Source organism: Mus pahari, chromosome 5, assembly GCF_900095145.1.
Source record: "Mus pahari chromosome 5, PAHARI_EIJ_v1.1, whole genome shotgun sequence".
NCBI classification, from domain to species: domain Eukaryota; kingdom Metazoa; phylum Chordata; class Mammalia; order Rodentia; family Muridae; genus Mus; species Mus pahari.
The window spans coordinates 39,695,905-39,717,099 of NC_034594.1; the positions used below are offsets into that span (position 1 = coordinate 39,695,905).

Genomic DNA, 21,195 nt, shown 5'->3' on the forward strand with positions numbered 1-21,195 from the left:
CACACCAAGCTAACTGTGGCTAATTAACCTCTAGCGTGTAACTTGTTCAGGATATTCTGACACAATAAGCTTTAAAACCAGGTTCTTTAAAAATCTACTTTTATTTATTTAAGTGTATGTATGCCACACATGTTCAGGTGCCTTGGAGGCCAGAAGAGGACATTGGATCCTTTGGAGCTGGAGTTATAGGTGGTTTTGAGTTGCCCGACGAGGGTGCTGGGAATTGAACTCTGGTCCTCTGGAAGAGCAGAAAGCATTCTTAACAGCTGAGTCATTTCTCCCACCCTACAAAACCAGGCTTTTTCGGTTTTTGGTTTTTTCACGACAGGGTTTCTCTGTATAGCTCTGGCTGTCCTGGAACTCACTTTGTAGACCAGGCTGGCCTTGAACTCAGAAATCCACCTGCCTCTGCCTCCAGAGTGCTGGGATTAAAGGCCTGCGCCACCCAGCAAAACCAGGCTCTTAATAGTGCTCATCCAAAACACTTGAAATCCTTTGTTTAAATGGAATCTATGTACTTTTTTTTTTATTATTAAGAATTGGGATAGATGACAAAATAATGAAACTTGAAAAACAAATTTACTCTGGCTATATGACCACTGTCCTAAGCCATTACAATAGTTACAAGTGGCAAGTGTAACTCAGACAATAACTTAATCCAGCAGTAGAACAAAAACATCAGTAGTACTGAATGAATATATCTTTCTCTCTCTCATATATATATATATATATATTTGTGTGTATATATATATAGCTTTGCACAATCAGGGAGCAAGGCACATAATGAAATGAGTGTACATTTATGCAGAAGAAAATAATAGCAACAAGGGTGAAAGAAAACCACAACTTCATCCTTATCAAGCTGTGCATAATCCTCTGAATAATGTCCTCTTTCAGGTACATTTTTGTTATCTTCATGCTTTAAAAAAGTATATTTCTACATTATATCTATGACAGAATTCCCACAGCTAGAAGTCAGTGAGCCTTGACTCCATTTTTTTTTTTTTAAAGAAACAGAAGAGGACAACCCCAGTTAAAGATACTGTGCAATTCTCTTTGAAAACAGTAAACAGTATTTTTACAACACTTAGCACAAGCTAATCATAGTTTACCTTATGCATCTCAGGAAGAAGAGTTCACTAGTGGCTGATAGTAAAACTAAGCAAAGTCATTTGACACATTCCAGTTAATGCTTATTTTCTAGGAGGGACTATTTACAAATACAGGAAGAACTAGGAGGTGGAATTATGAAAAAACGGCAGGTTTTGGTATTAAGTTGTAACAAATTTAATGGATTTTTTTTTTTTTTTAAAAATGTATCCCCCACTGCTGCAACCATGTCTTTCTAAGAAGTTGTTTGTTTGTTTTTTTTTTTTTTTAAAAGGAAGTTGATTCTTGAAATTCATAGCTCATGAACAACATGCTCCCAATTTGGCCAGATCTTAAGTATGGCTCAGTGCTGACTTGAACCACTTTTCTAAACAAACATCTTTGAGAGGAAACAGCCAGATTCCATGTAGATGGATGAAAAACTCTTAAAGAGTCGCCCCTTCCCATTTCTGCCCAAACTTCAAAAGTACTTACCTTCCTTCTCTTTCATTAGCACCTCAAAAGTTTACTTGTGGTGGTTTTGTTGTTTTTAAATGCTATTCCTCTAGTTCAAGGCACTGGGGATAATGGCAGATAGCTCTCTAAAATGGCTCACTCCAGAGAAAACCCAATAGAGCCCCTGCCCCGCTCCCTACATTGTATATGTATGAAGTACGTTATTTCATTAAATTCACCTAGGTTTTAGGTTTCTTTTACATACAGACCTCCTAAGGGCACTGAGCACTTGTAACTTTTATGGCTAGAGTTTTAAAGGTGTAACATGTTTTCATTGGACTAAAGGACCATCTTAAACGGTGGGGGATTCAGATTTTGCATTTCCCTTTGGGTAAACTCGGAGAGAGGTTACATATTACAGATAATGTAAAGTGGATATTAAAAAAAGTAACTAATACTTGAAAAGGTATTTTTAATTTGAAAGGGATTTTTAAAAAGCCATTTTCATGTATAACAAAATTAATACCTGTTTTATCGAAAACTGTCACCTACCCACACAGGACCATTGTTTTAATTAGTAAATTGGAGAAAAGTCTGGGATTACATTAGTTATAATGCTATTTCTGATTTCTGAAGATACACGAAAATGTTTGAATGGATTTTTGTACTTGCTTAAACACTGCCCTGTGTTTGCAACATAAAATTGGTTTTGAGTAGCAAAGGTGGCAAAATGTTCTGTTCAAAGTCTGATGAACGAATCCACACTAACATCCAGGTTCTGAAACCTTGGAATTGTCACCCTGTTAAGAATTTCTATGACCTCTCAATTCTGTTTAGACAAGTTCAGCATTATTTATAACATCAAAGTAACACAGAGAGAAGGAACCCAAAACATTTCTTAGCCCTCTGCAAGATACGCCATCTGTGGGCAGGAGCACCTCAATTTTGGAGGACTTTAAAAACCACACTGTCATCTCTACTACTTTTAATTATCTGATGAAAACAAGTCTTTTTGGTAATTTTTAAGATACAGCCATCTTTCTCATGTTAAAAAGTTTAGAGATGGAAAAAAATAGTTATCTGTAAGTGGGCATCTAAAAAACTAATTTTCTCCCCTTCAAATGAGAATTGTAGTGACTAAAAAGGCAAAGTACTTAAATCTCTTGGGAATAAAAGCCAAGATGGTGAGGTTAACATAGAGTAGTGTTGGTACTGACACCTATGAGCTGGAGTTTGATTGTTCCGCTGCCCATCAGAGTTAGTGCCAAACCTTAAGCACTAGAGACTCTTGAAATTGCTTATACAGTAAAAATTAAGGTTGTCAGAAAGCGAGTCACCAATTCTGAAAAGCACCAGAGTGTCCTGCCCTCAGGAGCAGAAGGTCCTCACCCTCCCTATTTGCTAGTCAGCATCCGGGAAACCTGCAGGTACCTTTCACAGGCCGGAAAGCCATGTAAGCTGGAGCTGCCAAGCAGAAGGCAGTGGGTCTTGTCTGTGAACACATCAGAGACAAGAGAAGAAACAAAACTACACCTCAACAAAACCTTCAAACACGCTAGGCAGCTAAAAACAAAAATTGGAATGTTACTTTAAAAAAAAGATAGGGGTGTATCACCTTTTTTTTTAAAATAGATATTAGAAAAATATAAAGAAACTGCATGCGGTCACATGACTGGAGTTAGAAGAGGATAGTTACTGCTCTCTCGTTTTCTTGGTATTACTAGCTTTCAGAGGTATCTGCTCTCCCAAGACAATAAAGCAGAAGTCATGGCTCAGGGTGCCTCAAGGATTCCCATGAAATCCACAATGAAAAAAATGAAGGCTGTTGATTTAGGGCTTAATCTAGATTGGAAATATATATTTTTCTATTCAAGGAAATCTTAAATTGTCTTATCTGGTTCAATTTAAAAAGAAAAAAAAAAAAAAGGTTCAACACTGGGGATAACTGGATCCATTCTCTTGAACAGAGCCACAGGTTGATAAGCATGGGGAAGTACTTCTCTCAGTGTCGGTGGGGCTTGGCATCTGTAGTCGGGTTGACTACATTTGTTGTATATATTGAAACTAACAATGCACTATGTTAAAGGTCACTTTATCATAGGAATAGCAAGCACGAATACTTGGTGAACAATTTGAAAGATTCAAAAAATATTCTTAAGTTGGGTTTTAAGAAGCACAATGACTTATATTGTCTTTTTCCTCCCTGACTGACTGCACTGAATAGTGGCTGCACTGAATGTGACAGGAGATGCCACTCACACATCTCTCTGATGTGGTAGTACAAATACTAAATTCTCCAATGAATCTTGACCTAGATTCATTGCACTTACTTCCTCCTTGAGGGACAGGAACAAAGGAGTCTTGCGTTTGGCACTGGTTATCTTTTCAACAGACACAGACTTTCTTTATAAGATATGTTCATTTGTAACTGGTAGGATGGACAGTTTTTATTCTCTTAAAAATAGCTCTAAGGTTGTATTTTATTCCCTTCAACCTGTCATTGTAAGTTGATAAAAGTACCAAAAGCACACAGAAGAGTGAAGTCTAGTAGCATCATCGGAGCAATGCTTCCAAGGTTTGCCCAGATGTCTGTGCATAGCCAGTGCCACTGTCACTGGACTGTGACACTACTCCATCAGACACCTGGTTACCTACAAAATCTCTACACTTGCGCTGTAAACAGCAAAGATCTTAGCAGGTCCACTAGCTATCGATGAAATTATGAAAACTCACTTTGTTCATGATAATTCCATTCCCAAATGGATTCTTTGCATTGTAACTTCATGAGTGATACCTGTACAGGGCCAGTTCTTTTCTCTATTGGACAATTTTTAAAGAAGGCATTGCAGCAGGTGACTGTCTTTATAGTGATGAACCAAATTGGGCACAGGGCATATATTTCATATTCAGACTATTCATGGATTCAAATGTCTACAAATGCACACACTATATATATGAAGGTAACTGTGACTTAAAGACATAACTGGACAGTACATGTACTGGACATTCACAATAAAGCGAGAATCATGAGGCCGAGTTGACGAAGCTTCACAAGACAGTACTGAAAGTAGCCAGGTTCATAGCATTAAATATTCCTTGTGTTGCAGACAAAAAGCTTACCTGTGAAGACATCTCAAATGTGGCTGGTGTCATGGCAGGACTAGTGCAACTAGAGCAGCCATGAGTTTCCTATGTATAGCCACAGACAGTGTCTTCTGGATTTCCCTTTCCTGTACTGTTTACCCGTTCTGTATAGTGAAGGTTTTCCTGATGTACAGTGTCCCTTTACTACATGTATTTAAGTGTCAGTCAAGCAGTTCTAAATTCAGCCAACTGGGAAAAACTGGGAGAAATAAAGAAAAAAGCCCTTCTAGATACACCAAACATTTTGATGGTACTCTCTAGCTGAGAAACTGTCCATCTATTTCTTCTATAACACATGCACAGAAAGGTGGCACATGGACAGACACAGGAAATACCTTCTAGTGTTTGGTCCAATCCATACGATAGACAAATTATAAGTGACAATATATCCCCTCCTATGTCTCCTTCCACTCAAAATATACAAAACTCCATATTCGGATTAGGAGGCAAAAGGAATAAATAGAATCAGTTCTCTCTATATATACACATTCACACATGTATACATATGTATATACACACAATCTGTATAGCTGTGTGTACATCCATGTACACACACGCAGCACATATACAAACACACACAGCTGGACACTACCTGAATAACATATCAGGAGGCTCTGAACACCTGGATTCACAGATGATCAGATGAACTGATTGTAGAACTTATTATAGATAGCATGAAAATAAGTCTGTGGCTACCAGTCTCTTGAGAGCTTAGTATTCTGGTCTCTCTTAGGAGGAGCGGGAGGGGGTCCTCTTCGCAATGTTGCATAGCCCGAAATATGACTACCTCCAAAGCCAGCCTTCTGCTGGTCAGACAGCAGTTCTGGTGGTGGTGGGGGTAGTGCCATGTCGTCCATTGTGGCTGTGGGTTCTGCTCTGGACAAACGTGAGGAGGACAGGGAGCCATGCCGCGTGATAGACTTGCGCTGCAATGTCCTGTTAAGATCAGCTAGGAATCCAGGTTGGACACTAAGGCTGGGTTTAGGAGAGGTGGGCACTTGTGGCACAACTGTGGGCAATGCTGGCTGTTCAGAGATGTCAGCTTGAGTGAGGCGGGTACTGTCATTGCGTTTGGGCCGGGTAGGTGGGGGGGCCTTCTTCACTGATGTTTTAGACCATAGCTGTGGCTGAGGATTAACAACTGCCACTTTGGGGGAGGTGTTCCCCGAGAATACAGCTGGAATCTCGATGGGGGGCAGAGGAAGCTCTATTTCAGGTGGAGGGGGTGGAAAGTCAGAATCAGATGGTGGAGATGGAAATTCCACTGCAACGTCCTTTCCACGCCCACTCAGAACAGAGGCTTTTGCCGACACAATCCCTTGCTGGTGGATTCCAGGGAGGTTGACTCCAGAAAGGTGTAGTTTCCCAGGTTTGGGGGGTGCTGCAGGAGGTGGTGGGGTCTCCTTGCTGGGAGACCCTGATTCTGCTGGCGGTGCAAACTTGCTGACTAGACTGTCTACCGATGGTCGCTTGGGCTCAGGGTGCTCTGCACAACTGCCGGACTTAATGCTGGAGTTGCGCTGCGGGGTTGGGGGTGGTTTCTTTCCCCCAGGGCTGGACATCTTACTTGTCTTTTTGCCTGGAGATCCACCTTTGTCAGGGGTAGGTGAAGCTGTGGGTGGCACTAGTGGTGGTGGTGGTGGTGGTGGTGGCGGTGGCGGTGGCGGTGGTGGGGCTGGGGCTGGAGGAGGTGGTGGAGGAAACACCAGGCTGCTTTCAGGAGGGGGAGGAGGGAAATCTGGAGAAGGGACAGGGATTGAGCTGGGCTGCCATTTGGGTTTTGCTTTTACTGCAGGAGGCGACTGTGGAGTGCCACTTGCTGGCAGGGACTTTAGGGGCTGAGAGTCCACAGGAGGAGGAGTGGGAGGGGGTGGAAATTGACTGGCTATCTGCTTCACAATGGAGGGCACAGGGGACAGTGGAGAGGGGGGTGGCTTTACCCCAAAGCTCTGCTGTTTGGGAAGTGTAGGGGGGGGATGTGGGGTAGGCTGCACAGGGGGAGTGGGTGGAATGTGAGAAACAGGGAAAACTTGCTGCTTCTTTGCAGGGGGCACCGGAGGTGCAGGGGTTGGTGGTACACCTTGTGCTACTACTGGTGACACAGTCTTTGTGCTGGCTGAAGGAGGGATGGTCACCAGAGGTTTAGGGGGTGCTTGAGGAGGGACAGTTGCAGGGATGGGAGGAGCTGGTGGGGGTGTAGGAGGGGCCGCCTGAGGAAGATGCTGAACCTGATGAATCTTGAGTGGAGGAGGTTGGGGACTGAACTGTGGTAGGGATGGGGCACATGGCACTGGCTTTAACTGAGCCATGGCTGAGCCGGGGGTTGGGGCTGGTGGGGGAGGAGGGGGCGGAGGAATAACTCCATTGGGAGGCACCACAATTTGAGCCTTGGACTGTGAAGCCAGAGGAAGAGGTTGCATCGCTGGTGGTGTTGGAGACTTAAACAGGGTCCCTGAATGCTGAGCTGCATTTTGCAGCCTGGTGATTGTGCTGTACTTGACAAACATGGTAGCTGCTGAGCCTGAAGATGGTGCAGACTGGCTGGGGAGAGGAGGAGGAGGTGGTGGTGGTGGAGGTGGAGGAGGAGGAGGTGGTGGTGGAGGAGGAGGCAGAGGCGGTGAAGGTTGTGAGGCAGTATAGGGGGTGATGATCTTAGTTTGAGGGGACAGAGGGGGCATAAGTGAAGTGTAGGACCGATTCATAGACTCCATTCTGGCCTAAAAGGAGCATAAAAAGGGAGTGGGAGGGAGAGAAACAACACAAGAGTTACAGAGGTAAGCTTTGGCTCCATGAAACTAAACAGCAAGGAATTCAGGACATGCATAAAGAGGATGCAGTAGTTGGTGATTATAAAGACAGACAATGTCAGGAAGGGTTAAAATCTGATTCCTGGGTAATGAGGACATAGAATATTTGTTTCACCCTGCAATATTCTCTTAATAGCTACACTGCCTAACCATCTAGGAATGAGTTCCTACTGCAAAGCCATTTGGGTGGTGACAGGGTGTGTGATTTCTGTTCTTGGCTATGGGACTTTGGCAAACCCTGCCCTATGCCCTCCTGTGCTCAAGAGTTCACCTTCCATCTGTTACTGCATCCACACCAAGCAGATGCCATCCTAGGCTCAGGGTCTGGTGGAGGGCCTCCTGAGGAGTGAGGACGGCTTTTGGATTCTAGTAAGCTGGCATGTGAGAATATGAGAATGCTCAGCAGGCGTGCACAGTCATACAGCAAGGAATGAGCTTGACACACACTCATGTTCGTGTGAAACACTTGCATCCACATGCACAGAAGTCCAGCAATGCAGGTAAGAGGGTGCATTCTTTACATTTGTTTTACTAGAAAATACATAAATGCTTTGTAAACATTACAGCAAAAGATAAAACATCACACAGAAGTCAGAGGAATAAGAGAACTGTAAAGCTAAAGGAAGCAGGAGCCAGGGTTTGCAGTAAGTTGTCCATCACTCCATCTGGGTAGTACCAGGCATTGCTGAAATGACTACACCTGGCCTGAACCAACCAAGCATAGATTTGTGGCTCAAGACATCTTTTAGGCTCTTCGAACAACTGAAGAAAATGAGGTAACCTATCTGTTTTCAATTACGAATGATACCTAATTAGCCTTGAGGACATTTAAGTTAGTGAACTGCAGTTCATTCATAGAGCTGAATTCTAATGCCTATCAGGATGTTCACATGTTTCCCTAAAAATCATACATTAAAATAAAAGCATTAGTTGTAAGATCTGGTTATAGGAGTCACCCGGGTTAATGTGTTTTCAGAGAACAGCCCCTGACCTTAACTTGACCCTGTCTTGGCTGCTTCAGGAATGCAGACCTTAGCTGTATTGGCCTTCTCATGTGGCACCTGAGACTGAGGTGACAAAAGAAACACAGAGGGATCAAGAGTCAAACACACTGACATTATGCATAGCAGGGTTCAATCTCCTTCTGAAACTATGACGACAGACTGCTTCCTGACCACAGAGCATTTGGGTCTTCATTTTTGTTGAATTTTGTAGAATGTGGTAAGTACGTAGCTTTATAATTTAAAATGCACATGGGACTCACTGTTAATAATTATCAGGTAAAGTTGTTTTGTTTTTTTTCTTTGTTTTTGTTTGTTTGTTTTTGACAGTGGTGGGAAATCTAACCAGCAGTCTTGTGCATGCTAGACAAGTGTTCTACCACTGGGCTACATCCCCTCCAAAGCAAAGATTTTTTTTTTTTTTTTTCAAGCATTTACATGCCTAGAGTATTAGTTCTGTCTAAATTGGTTCATAAGGAACTGGGATTGGTGACACAGAGATACTGAAGGACAGCCAGGAAACTAAGCATGATGTATAAAAAAGGCTGGGGGGACGCAGCTCTGTGGCAGTGTTTGCCTAATATTTGCAAAGTTCCAGATTCAATCCCCAGTACTTGTGGGAAGATTTTAAGGTGGAAGAAAGAATTATTTAAACATTTTTAATAAAGGAGTTTACAGGTGTTTAAAATTTTTATGTCATTAAAAGAAATTACTTTTGTTTGTTTGCTGAGACAGGGTTTCTCTGTGTAGTTCTGGCTGTCCTGGAACTCACTCTGTAGACCAGGCTGGCCTCGAACTCATACAGATCCTCTTGCCTCTACCCCAGGAGTGCTGGGACTAAAGGTGTCCACCATTACACCTAGCTTAAGGGCAATTATTGACTATTTATTTCCACACCTCCTACCCTCATGCCAGTTAATCAACCACATATGCAAATTATGTAATTAATTTGTTTTAAGGAAAAATTTATGAATGTGTTTGCATTCGTGACTCAGATCAAAAGAACAAAAAAGTCAAAATGACTGTAAAAAGCAAAATAGTCTCTCCAGGGGCACCACTGCTTCCTCAAGGATGGATGGAACACAGCCTCTCTCACTGAAGTGGGAACTATACCCAGGCCAAAGCCTTTCCTAGGACAACCATGGCTTTCAGCTCAGCTTTAAAAAAAGCCTGTAGGGTAGCTCTCAAGTCTTAGTGCAGGAGACAGTGGTTAATGTGTCCTTCACAACAGGACAACAGTGCAGACAGTAGGGGACTATGGTGTGCTCAGCTTCCATGGGACATCTGTATATCATTCCCCTCTCCTCAAGGCTCAGGGGCCATGTGGAAGAGAGAGAAGAAAATGTTTTCACTGGAGAGGACCCAAGTGAAACTGTCTCTTCAGGGCATGATAAATCCATCGTATTAATGAACTCAGCTGTGGTTGTCTGCACAAAAGCAAGCAAGTTAGCATACAGAGTGGAAGGTTTCAGGAGCACCAGCTCCTGAGGAGCAATTGACAGCTGTTAGCTTCTGGAATATGGGAGAGTCAGTTTTCTTTAATGGTGTGGCTCCTGGTAGGTGGACCATGTTCTAGTGGACAGCCACCTATATATATCAATAGAAAAAATTGGACTGACTCAGTGGATTATTTAAAGAAAAAATAAAGCACACGAAATTGGGAGAAGTAGGGGAATATGATCAAATTACACTGTCTGTAAATCTTATTATATATAAAAAAGAAAAAAATCTCTCAGCATTATAGCCCATCATAATGATAATCATTCTAAAGTGTTACTGAATATTGCAAGATTCAGGAGTCCAAAATTTGAAGAACATTTGAGAATATTTATCGATGCCTAGACTCATCCTCAAGGCTGAAGACAAGGAATGAATCTGAATTAATTAAAAATGAAGAATTGTAAGCAACTTTTCTGGAACTTTAGGGCAATGGTACTACATGATGTTGCTGCAGCAAACTGGTTACCATTGAAAGGGGGAGACAGTTAAAGGAGTGTATAAATAACTGACATAAAAAAAGAAGATCTTAGTGACTCACTAGTCACTATAGACAATGCTAAAATGGTTTCCCCGAAGAAAGACCAGTGAAATGTGCCCAATCAGACTGTAGTAGAGGAATAAAGTGCTCAGGTGTATGTACACTGGACAACACAGATTTGCATGTGAAGTGACAGTTGTGTGTTACCTTGCTGGACTCTTCCAGCTGAGTGCCTCGCTTCCAGGCTTCTGAGAAGATGGAGCTCACGGTACTTTGGGAACGGATGTGTCCAGTAGGCAGGGTGTCAGACACTCCACTGTCAGACTGATTAGAGTGGTTTGACTGAGACTCTGTTTAAAATATTTAAAGAATCAAATCAAAGTCAGTGAATATATTCCAGTAGAAAAACCTTAGGTTAGTTAGAAATTACCTCTAACTTTTTTAATATTTCACAGTGAGAGACTGGCACAAGCCATTAGCACCCTGAAAGCCGTCTTGGATAAAAATCTACTCTAAACAAGTTAAAAACAAGAAAAAGAAGTACAGGCTCATCGCACTGTTCAGGGCCGGCACTAGGTGTGAGTCACTGTTCATGGTGCTGAGTCCTTGGCTGAGCACTGTTTGTCGGGTTTCTCCACTGTTAAGGACCCTACTCCTTTTCTAAGTAGATCACTATGTATCGTCCTTTAAGAGGGGCAAATTGAGTGCAGAAACCATTTACAATTTTGTGGCGCTGGAGCGATATCTCAGTCTCAGGAGTGTGCACTGCTCTTGTAGAGGACTTGGATTCTGCCCCAGTATAGAGTTGTAAGCTGCGTGATGTGTGTGCAGGGGCCCTATGCCCCCTCTGGCCTCCATGTGCACCTACATGGTACACATAGCTCATGTAAACACACACATATACATAATAATAAATCCTTCTTTAGAGGCCATCAATTTAAGAGGTAGGGGAGGCATGGATGGAGCTGGGGGAAGGGGCAAAAAGTGATGTCATTATATTTTAATTTAAAATGTATTTTAAATCTTTTAAAATATTTTGTATGGAAGGTTTGTTTCTTGTTTATTTGTTTATATTAGCATGGATTCACAGTGATGTATCTTATAATTTTGTTATAATTTTATACTACATAGTATGTATTTTTCTTTTTTTCCTTTGCCCCCCCCCTTTCCCCCCTCAAAATGGTTTCTCTGTGTAGTCCTGGCTGCCTTGGAATTCACTAATGTATATAGCTCAGGCTGTCCTCAAATCTGGAGAGCTACCTCTGCCTCTTCAGTGCTGTGATTAAAGGTGTATACCACCACTCCCTGGCCACTGTATAGTTCTTTTCCTCAACATTATTTCACCTTTGGGCACTAAAGCTCTTTCACACTGTTATCTGTGTCCTTCTGATAAATCCTTACCCCATTTTTGAGTACTTTTGCTTAAGGCCCATCTTGTAAATCTGCCACAGCCTTAGAGTCAGCCATTTGCTCAAGAGTAGGGGTTCCTTCTTTTGGTGCCTGGGCAATCTCATTATTATTAGGGTATCTATCACTTTTCTAGGATCCTTCAATGGACAGAACTAGAAAATATGTGTTTGCATAGGTTATGTACATCACATTCATACAGGTTAGTATATACGGATCACAACTTCCAAATGTGTTTTATTATTTAAAGATAATGTCAAATCATACAATTTTATTTTTTTATTTTTAATTTTTTGGTTTTTTTCGAGACAGGGTTTCTCTGTGTAGTCCTGGCTGTCCTGGAACTCACTTTGTAGACCAATTTTTAAGCCTTTCAGCAATGATATGGATTATTATTAGAAAGATTTTGAAAGGAGTACTTAACTGAAGATGAATACAGCATACTTATTTAAAGACATGAAAATCTAGAAGCCCTTAGAAGTGCCATTGATTCCCTGTGAATCCTAGAAAGTGTGACAGCCTAAATGTTTCCTGAACTAGCTGAGAGTGTTTCCACTGCACTGAAATGTCAGGAAAGCTATGTAGGTAGGAGGAGTCCAGTGTCCTGATGGACCGTGAGTGCATCTCCCAGCAGCTTGTACATCTTAGCAGTCTTAGCAGTGTGTGTTTTAAAATAAACTTCATAAATACAAAACCCAACACTGCATTAGAAATGCACTTCAAATACTTAACTGGCCCATAACACTGCACCTGAGAAACAAGTGCCCACTGATAATAATTTGGAAATTAGGTATGGCTGTGGGGTGGTCATCACACTTATAGTAAGATAGTGCTGTGTGGTATGTTGACCTACCCGGGATACTGGAAGAACTGGATCCGGATTTAATGCTGGAGCTGGATAACGAAGTCCAATCATAAGCGGGCTCTGTCCTCTTCAAGGCTTCTTGGTAATTCGTGTAGAGCTGCTTCCCATACTAAGCAAATAGGAACGAATGGTGATATTTAGCCCTGAGTTGTATGTTGAGGTCATGGGGAAGGGAGGGAACTATTTCTTTGTACTAGTATTAATACCTGTTATACTCTACATAGACTTTAGTACTAGAAAGTTTGTTCATACTCATTTTCTTTAGTTCTAAGAATAGCAGGAAGCTAACTACCAATTTTAATAATGTTAATAGAAATAAAAGTTTTATCAATCCAAATTCAAGAGATCTAGGGCTAGATTCTTAGCACTATTTAGGGACATGCCCCAAATATATTTGAAAAATAGCCATAGCTTAATTTAAAATTTTTATTTGGGTGTTGGAGAGATCTGCAAACAACAACAATAACAACAACAACAACAACAACAACAACAACAGAAAAGCCTATTTTGCTTAGGCTAAATTTGGTTACATAAGAATCATATAATGTACTCTCCAAAGTAGAAACAAATCACTTTGTTGCTATACAAGCAAGCTACTGCCAGCATCATCATTCCATAGATGTTAACTAATAACATGGTTCCCAACCACCAAGGAAAAAAGGCATTCAGAACAGGCAGGAAACTGGGCGCCAGCAGTGTGAGGAGCATGGACAGTCAGACCCACTGTCAAGGACCCACAGCATCTAATTAACCACTTCATGTTTGCAACACCAAATGGAAAATCAGTGTACCTTGGCAATGCGGATTCCATTGACCCACTGATGCAGGGTCCTTGCATCATCACAACAAAGGTACTTGATATACTGAGACTTCTTCTGGATCTGTGGGTGCTATGAAATTAAAGGCAGAGTCCAACTAATAAGTCCTCTGAGAACTGACACGTAGACATATCCTGGTAACTTAGTCTTAGAGAAATACCAACACACTGCATACTTCCTATACAATCACAAAGTGAAATAAAACAGCCCATACTTAAAATTTTTGTTAAAAAAATACACATCATGTTAAATTTTAGGTTAAGATATCCATGTAAACCTTTCTACCTGAGAAGTTCTCAAATATTCCTTTTACATATCAAATTAAGACTATCAAGATTAAGCCACAGAATTCTCAGCCTCTGAAACAGAAAATGGAAAAAAAAGAATGTCTACCCAGGAAATCATGGTTTAGAAGCTCCAGAGACGTTACTTCCTTGTGGATAAACAACTCTATTAGGTACGCGTACATAGCACAGCGCCCAGGACAGAAGCCCGTGGCCACACCTGACAGTGGGTCAGTATGCATAGGCTTCCTTCTCTACCAGACTGCAGCATGCACTCTTTGGTGGGTCAAGAGGATAGTATTGAAGTTTGTTCTGTTCTTGCAATAGTTACTTTGTTAGAAATTAAAAGAGGGCTGGAGCGATGGCCCAGTGGTTAAGAGTGCTGACTGCACTTCCAGAGGTCCTGAGCTCAACTCCCAGCAACCACAATGTGGCTCACAACCATCTGTAATGGGATCTGATGCCCTCTCCTGGTGTGTCTGGACAGCTACAGTGAACTCATATAAATAAAATAATTAAACCTTTAAAAAAAGAAATTAAAATAAGAGTAAAAAATTAAGATAGAAGAATACAATTCTCCCCAAATACTTCTCAATAGTCAAGATAGCAAAAATATTATGGCACCTGTGAGAAACCACACTGTACTATACTAAGAGAATGAGAATGTGAAAGGCATGTGATACTTCAGTATTACAAAACTAGTGTTGACAGCAGGGTCTTTGGGTTTCCCAAGGGCCCTTGGACTTTATTTTGCAAACCACTGGGTGAAGTTACCCCGTGTGAGCTTCCTAAGAATTATCTGCTACTGTAGGGCATGGTGACACACACTTGTAATCCCAGTAGTCTGAAGGCTGAGGCAGGAGGAGCCCAGGTTTGAAGCTAGGTTGGGCTATACAGCAAGGCTGCCAAAAAACAAACACCCCCAAACCACCAAAAAACCAAAACAAGCTGCTTCTGTCACTAACCTTGAAGGTGCATTGGTGTTGTCTAAGAAAGTTTACTGAGTAAGGGATTGGTATTATAATATACCCATCTTACCAATGAAATAAAATCCCCCCACCAAATCCTAAGCAAATGGTAAGCCCTACCCAACTAAATGTAGGCCTAAATGAGGATGGAGCTGGAGCCAAAAAGTGTAACAAGTGTCAGCAATTCTTCCTGAATCTTTGTAGGCTGTCTTTATAAATGTTAATTTAGGGGCTGGACAGATGGCTCAGCGATTAAGAGCACTTACTGCTCTTCAGAGGTCCTGAGTTCAATTCCCAGAAACCACATGGTGGCTCACAATCATCTGTAATGGGATCTGGTGTCCTCTTCTAGTGTGTCTGAAAACAGCTACAGAGTTCTCAAAAATAAATTTTAAAAAATGTTCATTTAGATCACTAAAAATATGTCCACTCTTCTGTAATGTATGGCCACAACTGGTGTGAGGAACTTAAACCTGACTGAGAGAGAAGAAAACTCCCTAATAACAGATTATTGTGGCTATGATTGGAGGGGTGGGGAAGAGTAGAGACATCATTGTTTCTGGACCAGACGAAAGTGGGTGAATTTTGAACTTGGGAACAGTGCCCTCTCTGATGGGTCAACTAAAGTTCAGGACAACAACAAAAAATACATGTCTCACTGTAAAGTTTCCTTCAAGACAGGGAGGGTCTGGCTTCACACCCCTGGCCCTCTCTCCTTCCTAAGTGCTAGGATTCTTGGTGTAAGCTATCAGATCAAACTTTACTCTTTAACTTGTTCTCCCTGGTGCTAAGGATGAAGCTAAAATGCTTAACTGCTGAGTTACCCCTCGTCCTCCTATCCTGTTCCAAGTAACCTCTATGAATATCAATTAGAATTTACCTTTAGCGCCAGACAGCAGTCTGTGGGTGCTTTGTATTTGTTCCGGTAGTCCTGTCCATAGTATACATTTACATGATCCAGCTGGAGAAAGCACACTAGATCCCGAGATACCTAAGAAAAAACACCCCAAAGATTAACATAATAGGGCAAATAAGCAAGTATCTTACCAGCAAGTAAGTTTTTATTTTAGTTGAGAATCAAATCTTTATTAGGTAATAAGTAACATTAGATTTTTCTACAGTCTACAATGTAACCAAAAGTACAGTTAATTTTGCTTGTTATCTATTACTAATAAATACTGACTTGTTTAGAAATGTTGGTACTTTATAAAGCTACTGTATGTAGTATACATATCACATATACTAAATAGGTAACAAGTAATAGGAGAATAGCAGCACCCTTAGGAAAGAGCAAGTAGCTGAACGGGTATAAGGCAAACCTCAAGTACAGTGAGTCTCCTCTGGGAGTTACCTCAGCAGTCAGAGGCAACTACAGTTTATAGGACTAGGATGATACTGTAAATTTTTAGAATAGCTCTGAACCCAAAACAAGCACAAACGACGGCTTGTTCTTCAGAAAAAGCACACGACTGAAGTAGCCATTCGCCCTAACTGAAATACAGACTCTGGCAAGACCCCTCCTTGCCCCCAAATAACAAAACTATGTTTATCTGAATATGGCCATGCATACCTGTAACCCCAGCACTCGGGACTTGGAGGAGGGGGAGTCAAGAGGATCAAGAGGTCAAGGTCATCCCAAAATAGAGTGAGTTTGAGACTTCACTACATAAACTACATGAATAAGATCTTCTTTTAACAACAACAACAACAACAACAACAACAACAACAACAACAACAACAACAATCTACATGGGGGAAAATGGTAGAGAATTGAGATGACCCCAACTAATGATCAGAGAAATGAACAGTTTTTAGCTTCCTCTTCTTTACAACAGACTAATAAATGAAACCATCTTCCGTGTGTCTTAATACAGGTAGAATAGGGCTGGAGAGATGGCTTAGCGGTTAAGAGCACCGACTGCTCTTCCAGAGGTCCTGAGTTCAATTCCCAGCAACCACATGGTGGCTCACAACCATCTGTAATGGGATCTGACGCCCTCTTCTGGTGTGTCTGAAGACAGTGACAGTGTACTCATATAAATAAATCTTTAAAAAAAATTCAGGTAAAATACTATTTTTGTTATAAAGTAAAAGCAGCTAGCACAGTGTGGGAAGTGAGGAAGGACAGAGAAGGGACAAACCTTTGCTTTTCCTTTAGGGACATAATAGATACCAGACGCTCGCAAGAGAAAATAACGCTTTTTCCAGGACTTCTTGCCATCATCTTTCAACCAAAGGACTCCTTCAATTTCTGGGACAGTTACAGAACTTCCACAAAAACATTCCTTAAAAAGAAATCATTTGGAAAGATTTGTGATTCTTATGTTTTCAGAAAATGAATTATCCCTGTGAGATACCTAACACTAAGCAAAGCAAAATGGTTTTGTATTAAAACCATACTAGCTTTCTGAAAGAACTGTCTATTCTAAACACAATGTAAGCATACTTTAGAATTACTGTGGGGATCCTGAAGTGTTTAATAATATCAGTGCGAGTCACGGGCAGGGGAAGAGTGTCTGCTGTGCTAGCATGAGGACCCCACAAGTTGAATCCCTCCACCTACGTATAAAGCTGGTGTGGCTTGCTGCACACAGGGCATCAGGTAGATGAGAGAAGAGGACCCAGGCATTCTCCTTTACCTGTGTCTGCAGATATGGTTGTACAATCCTGCATGCTCATGTTTAAACACAACACACACCACAACACACAAAATGTCATGACTATAATAGAAAGTATTTTCCAATGAACTCAGCTAAGCTGTATATACTACTGCTGAATCCCACTTCTTTTTTTCTCTGTGTTTGTGGTATGTGTACTGTCCACATGCACACGTGTGGAAGCTAACGGCTGTCAGGTGTTTTCCTCAGTTGCCTTCCATCTTATTTTTGAGACATGATCTCTCACTGGAGCTCAGTGGCTATGTTGGCTGGTAGTGAGCTCCAGTTAAGTGACTGGCTTTTATGTAGGTGGCAGGGGCTATGAACTCAGGTCCTCATGCTTGCTCGGCACATACTACTGACAGACCTGTCTCCTGCCCACTGCAAAAGCTGGTATGACCAGAATAGTCACAATTCTCTTCCTCCTATCTTGCAATCCCTAAGAGGCATTGCTCTTTTAAATGCACTGGACTGACTATTGTTTGGCAAAAAGATTAGTTGGTAAGAGGTTTGTTAGGGGCTCAGTAGGTACACAAAGCACTGAGAACTGATTTCAGGAGTGGGGAGTCATACCTCTAACAGCACTTCTTTGTTTCTGTCTGCCATCTCAGCTGTTTCCCTTTTTCCTAGAAGGTAATTCTAAAAAGACAATGAAATGAAAATTAAAGGATAAACTCATTCTGCTATTCCGTTAGAGTAAATGCACACATCATTTGCTCCAGACAAGTAGCCATTATGAGTTTAGCTTTGCCAGTCTGTAGTGAGGAGAGTACTCCTCCAAAAGGCTCCGTCTGTAAGTGTATCATCATTAAAATGTTCCGTCTCCACTTCCGTCTTGCCCAGAACACTTGCTATGAAATATTCCATAGAATGCCCTCCTTCACATCCTGAGGTGACAATATATGCAACAGCAAGTATTTTGAAATATTTTAACTAGTTACATAAAAATACCTCAAAACATTATAAATTATGTAGAAGTAATAAGGAACAACTTCCTGAGATATGCTTAAGTCCAGCTATGCTGGACTGAGCAGGGTGTTCCAGGTGATGATTCATATATAACAGTCTTTGATATAACAGTCTCATTCACTTAGTTTAATTAAAATCTGAACTGTAATCATTAGTATAATTATTCTTTTAGTCTCCTAAGCATATACTCTTCATTAAAGAATTGCCATTAAGTCTGAAGAATACAGACTGACTATCCAATGCTATTGCAGTTTTTCTCGTTGCTGCTTTTTGTTGCAGAGTTTTTGCTGTTCCTGACCCAGTGGGGAGGAAGTGGACAAACAGGAGGGGGCAGGGGGACAGGAAAGGCGGAGGAGTAGACAACAAATAAGAATAAAGTATGTCTGGAAACACTATAATGAAACACATTCCTTTATATGCTTATTTTAAAAAGGCACAGGTATGGTGAAGTACTAACCCAAACATGTTGGCATAATAAAAGATGGCAAGTAAGCAAAGGTGTTATGTACTTCAGCAAAGAAATTAAAATAAAGAATTAGCTGCTTTGGTGAGATGAGAACCTCAGATGTTAATGAACTGCTGAATTCAATAAGCCCTGAACTTACACAGAAGAAACCTAGCAACCCCTGGAACTACTTTTGTTTCTACCAAAGTTACCCCCATGTGTGGCTGGGAACCTTTCTGAGGCCCAAAACCTGGTCCCCAAACACACAGGGGTTTGCAGCTACAATGGCCAATCACGTGGCTGTCAGACTTTTAACTCTACTGACTCAGCACTCATAAGTTATGCAGTCTTACCTGGGGGTTTTTAAAAAGTGCATATTTTTCTATACGCTCCATAAATATAAGCTTATTTTGGCTGTCTCTTGTCCAATTAAGAAGATTTTCAACCAAGTTTTCATGGTCTTCAAAGATTCTTTCTGTCCCAAAATCAAATACCAGCCTTTTGTTAGTATTCATCCAAATGACATGAAAGGCAAGATAACACACATTAGAGTTACAGAATCTTTGTGAGTGTAGAGATCGGAGGTTGACGACTGATACTGTCTTCATCTGCTTTCCACATTACATGTACCGCAGCCCCTCACTGACCAGGAGGACCGCCAGTTCAGTGCACTGACTGGCTAGCAAGCTCCACCCCCTCCCTTGTCTGCCTCCCCAGTGCTGGAACAATCGATGCGTGTTTCTGTGACTGGGTTTTTTTCTTTAAACATGGGTTCAGGGTGGTGGTGGTGGTGGTTTGTGTCAGACTAAAATACACATAAACACACACACGTGAAGTAATACGGGACATATGTTAAGAATGCTCTTTGAAATTTGTTGATGTGCTTTGCTTTTCCTTAAAGACTTCCGTGCAAACACTAGGTAATAACAGCACTGGGCCGAGACAGCTTAGTGCCAAGGACTCCCCAGGTTCAGTTCTCAGCACCGTCATCTTGGCGACTCACAGCCACTTGTAACTCCAGTGCCTGAGGATCTGACACTCTCTTTTGGAACATGACACATATACATACATGCAGATACATAAAACAAATGAAAACGTAAACATCTTTAATAGCAGTTTTTAGTAAATTTATTTATGCAACTCTTATTCCAAAGAAAAAGCATCTGTTATCATTAAAAACTTTGCCTTAACCATTTAAAAAATATGAAATGAATTGGAATTCATCTTCTATTCAAAGAACTCTCCGGATAGACTAGAAAAAAACATCGAAAAGTCAGACTTTAAAAAGATAAAGTGACTGATAATTTTATAGAAAAAAAGCATAGATGTCTCAAAATGTTTTCTGTGAATATGAAGTTTCAGGGTTACACAGATGCTGATAAACAATTATGGGAGTGGCATTACTAACCCATTTGTAACTCGGAAATGGTTTCCACCAGCGACCAGTCTAAACTGTAGCCACAGTGAGATTTGTCCATCAGGTTATCCAGCACTTGTCTCACTGTCTGTCTTTCATCCACCATCATTGTCTTAGAACTGTCATCAGACATGTGGACCCTGATCACCAGCTGTAACAGGGAAAAATGCAATTAAATGGTAGCTTAAAAAATGGTATTCTAGAAAAGTAGTTTTCAAATATTAAATAGCATTCTGATTCATGTCTTTAACATAAATTAAGAAATATTATGACTACTCTGATACTACTATTACGGGTTAAAATCTGAATATCAAGAAACCTACCTAAATAAGTTTTAAGCCCTTTAAAATATGATAATTGTGCTAAGATGATTCTGTCTTACTGATTTTTGTTTGTTTTGAAAGTAGCAAGAAATCTTTATAGTATCAGAGTGGTAATAGATCAGATATGCTGTAAGCAGTGGGCCTTGAGTTAAGCACCCCAGGACCTGCCTAGAAGCAAAGGCATGTCACATACAAAACCCACACTGAAAAGACATTAGGAAGAACACAGTTTTACCTTTCTATAAATTAGAGAGACATTATATCTAAACAAAGAAATTCTTCATAAAGCAAAACAGGACAAAAAAAAAAAAAGATAAATATTTCAAACCCAGCAAAGAGCCACAAATCACCTTTTTCACTTGAGCCTCTTTAATTTTCTCCAGAGCAACTCGGATCTTCTCAGCTTTCAGTTTTGCTGCCTGTTCTTCCTGCAAATGCAGAGCACTTCAGATAAACTGCTGCTCAGAGGGTAAGGACAGTAGCCCTCGTGGGGCTACTGAACTGAATTTCATTAAGAACATAATGTTGCACATGTATATAAAGCACAATTTTAAAATGGCCCCGTTC

At 41.0% G+C, this 21,195-nt stretch overlaps 1 protein-coding gene across 8 annotated transcripts in view; it reads right to left on the reverse strand.

The window, feature by feature from the left end:
• Positions 1-529: 529 nt before the first annotated feature.
• Positions 530-21,195, reverse strand: part of Raph1 (Ras association (RalGDS/AF-6) and pleckstrin homology domains 1) — an 86,364-nt gene continuing 65,698 nt past the window's right edge. For 7 of the 8 annotated variants that reach the window (XM_029538391.1, XM_029538390.1, XM_029538396.1 and 4 more), the window contains 10 exons: positions 20,979-21,056; positions 20,297-20,456; positions 19,242-19,363; positions 18,048-18,113; positions 16,959-17,102; positions 15,698-15,808; positions 13,539-13,637; positions 12,736-12,856; positions 10,683-10,825; positions 530-7,406 (listed from right to left, as the gene is read on the reverse strand). In XM_029538391.1, the coding sequence (XP_029394251.1) occupies positions 5,382-7,406; positions 10,683-10,825; positions 12,736-12,856; positions 13,539-13,637; positions 15,698-15,808; positions 16,959-17,102; positions 18,048-18,113; positions 19,242-19,363; positions 20,297-20,456; positions 20,979-21,056 (3,069 nt within the window). In that variant the 3' untranslated portion in view covers positions 530-5,381. Of the gene's footprint in view, positions 7,407-9,298; positions 10,085-10,682; positions 10,826-12,735; positions 12,857-13,538; positions 13,638-15,697; positions 15,809-16,958; positions 17,103-18,047; positions 18,114-19,241; positions 19,364-20,296; positions 20,457-20,978; positions 21,057-21,195 lie in introns of those variants that run through there. The other variant, XM_029538397.1, reaches the window with a different exon arrangement.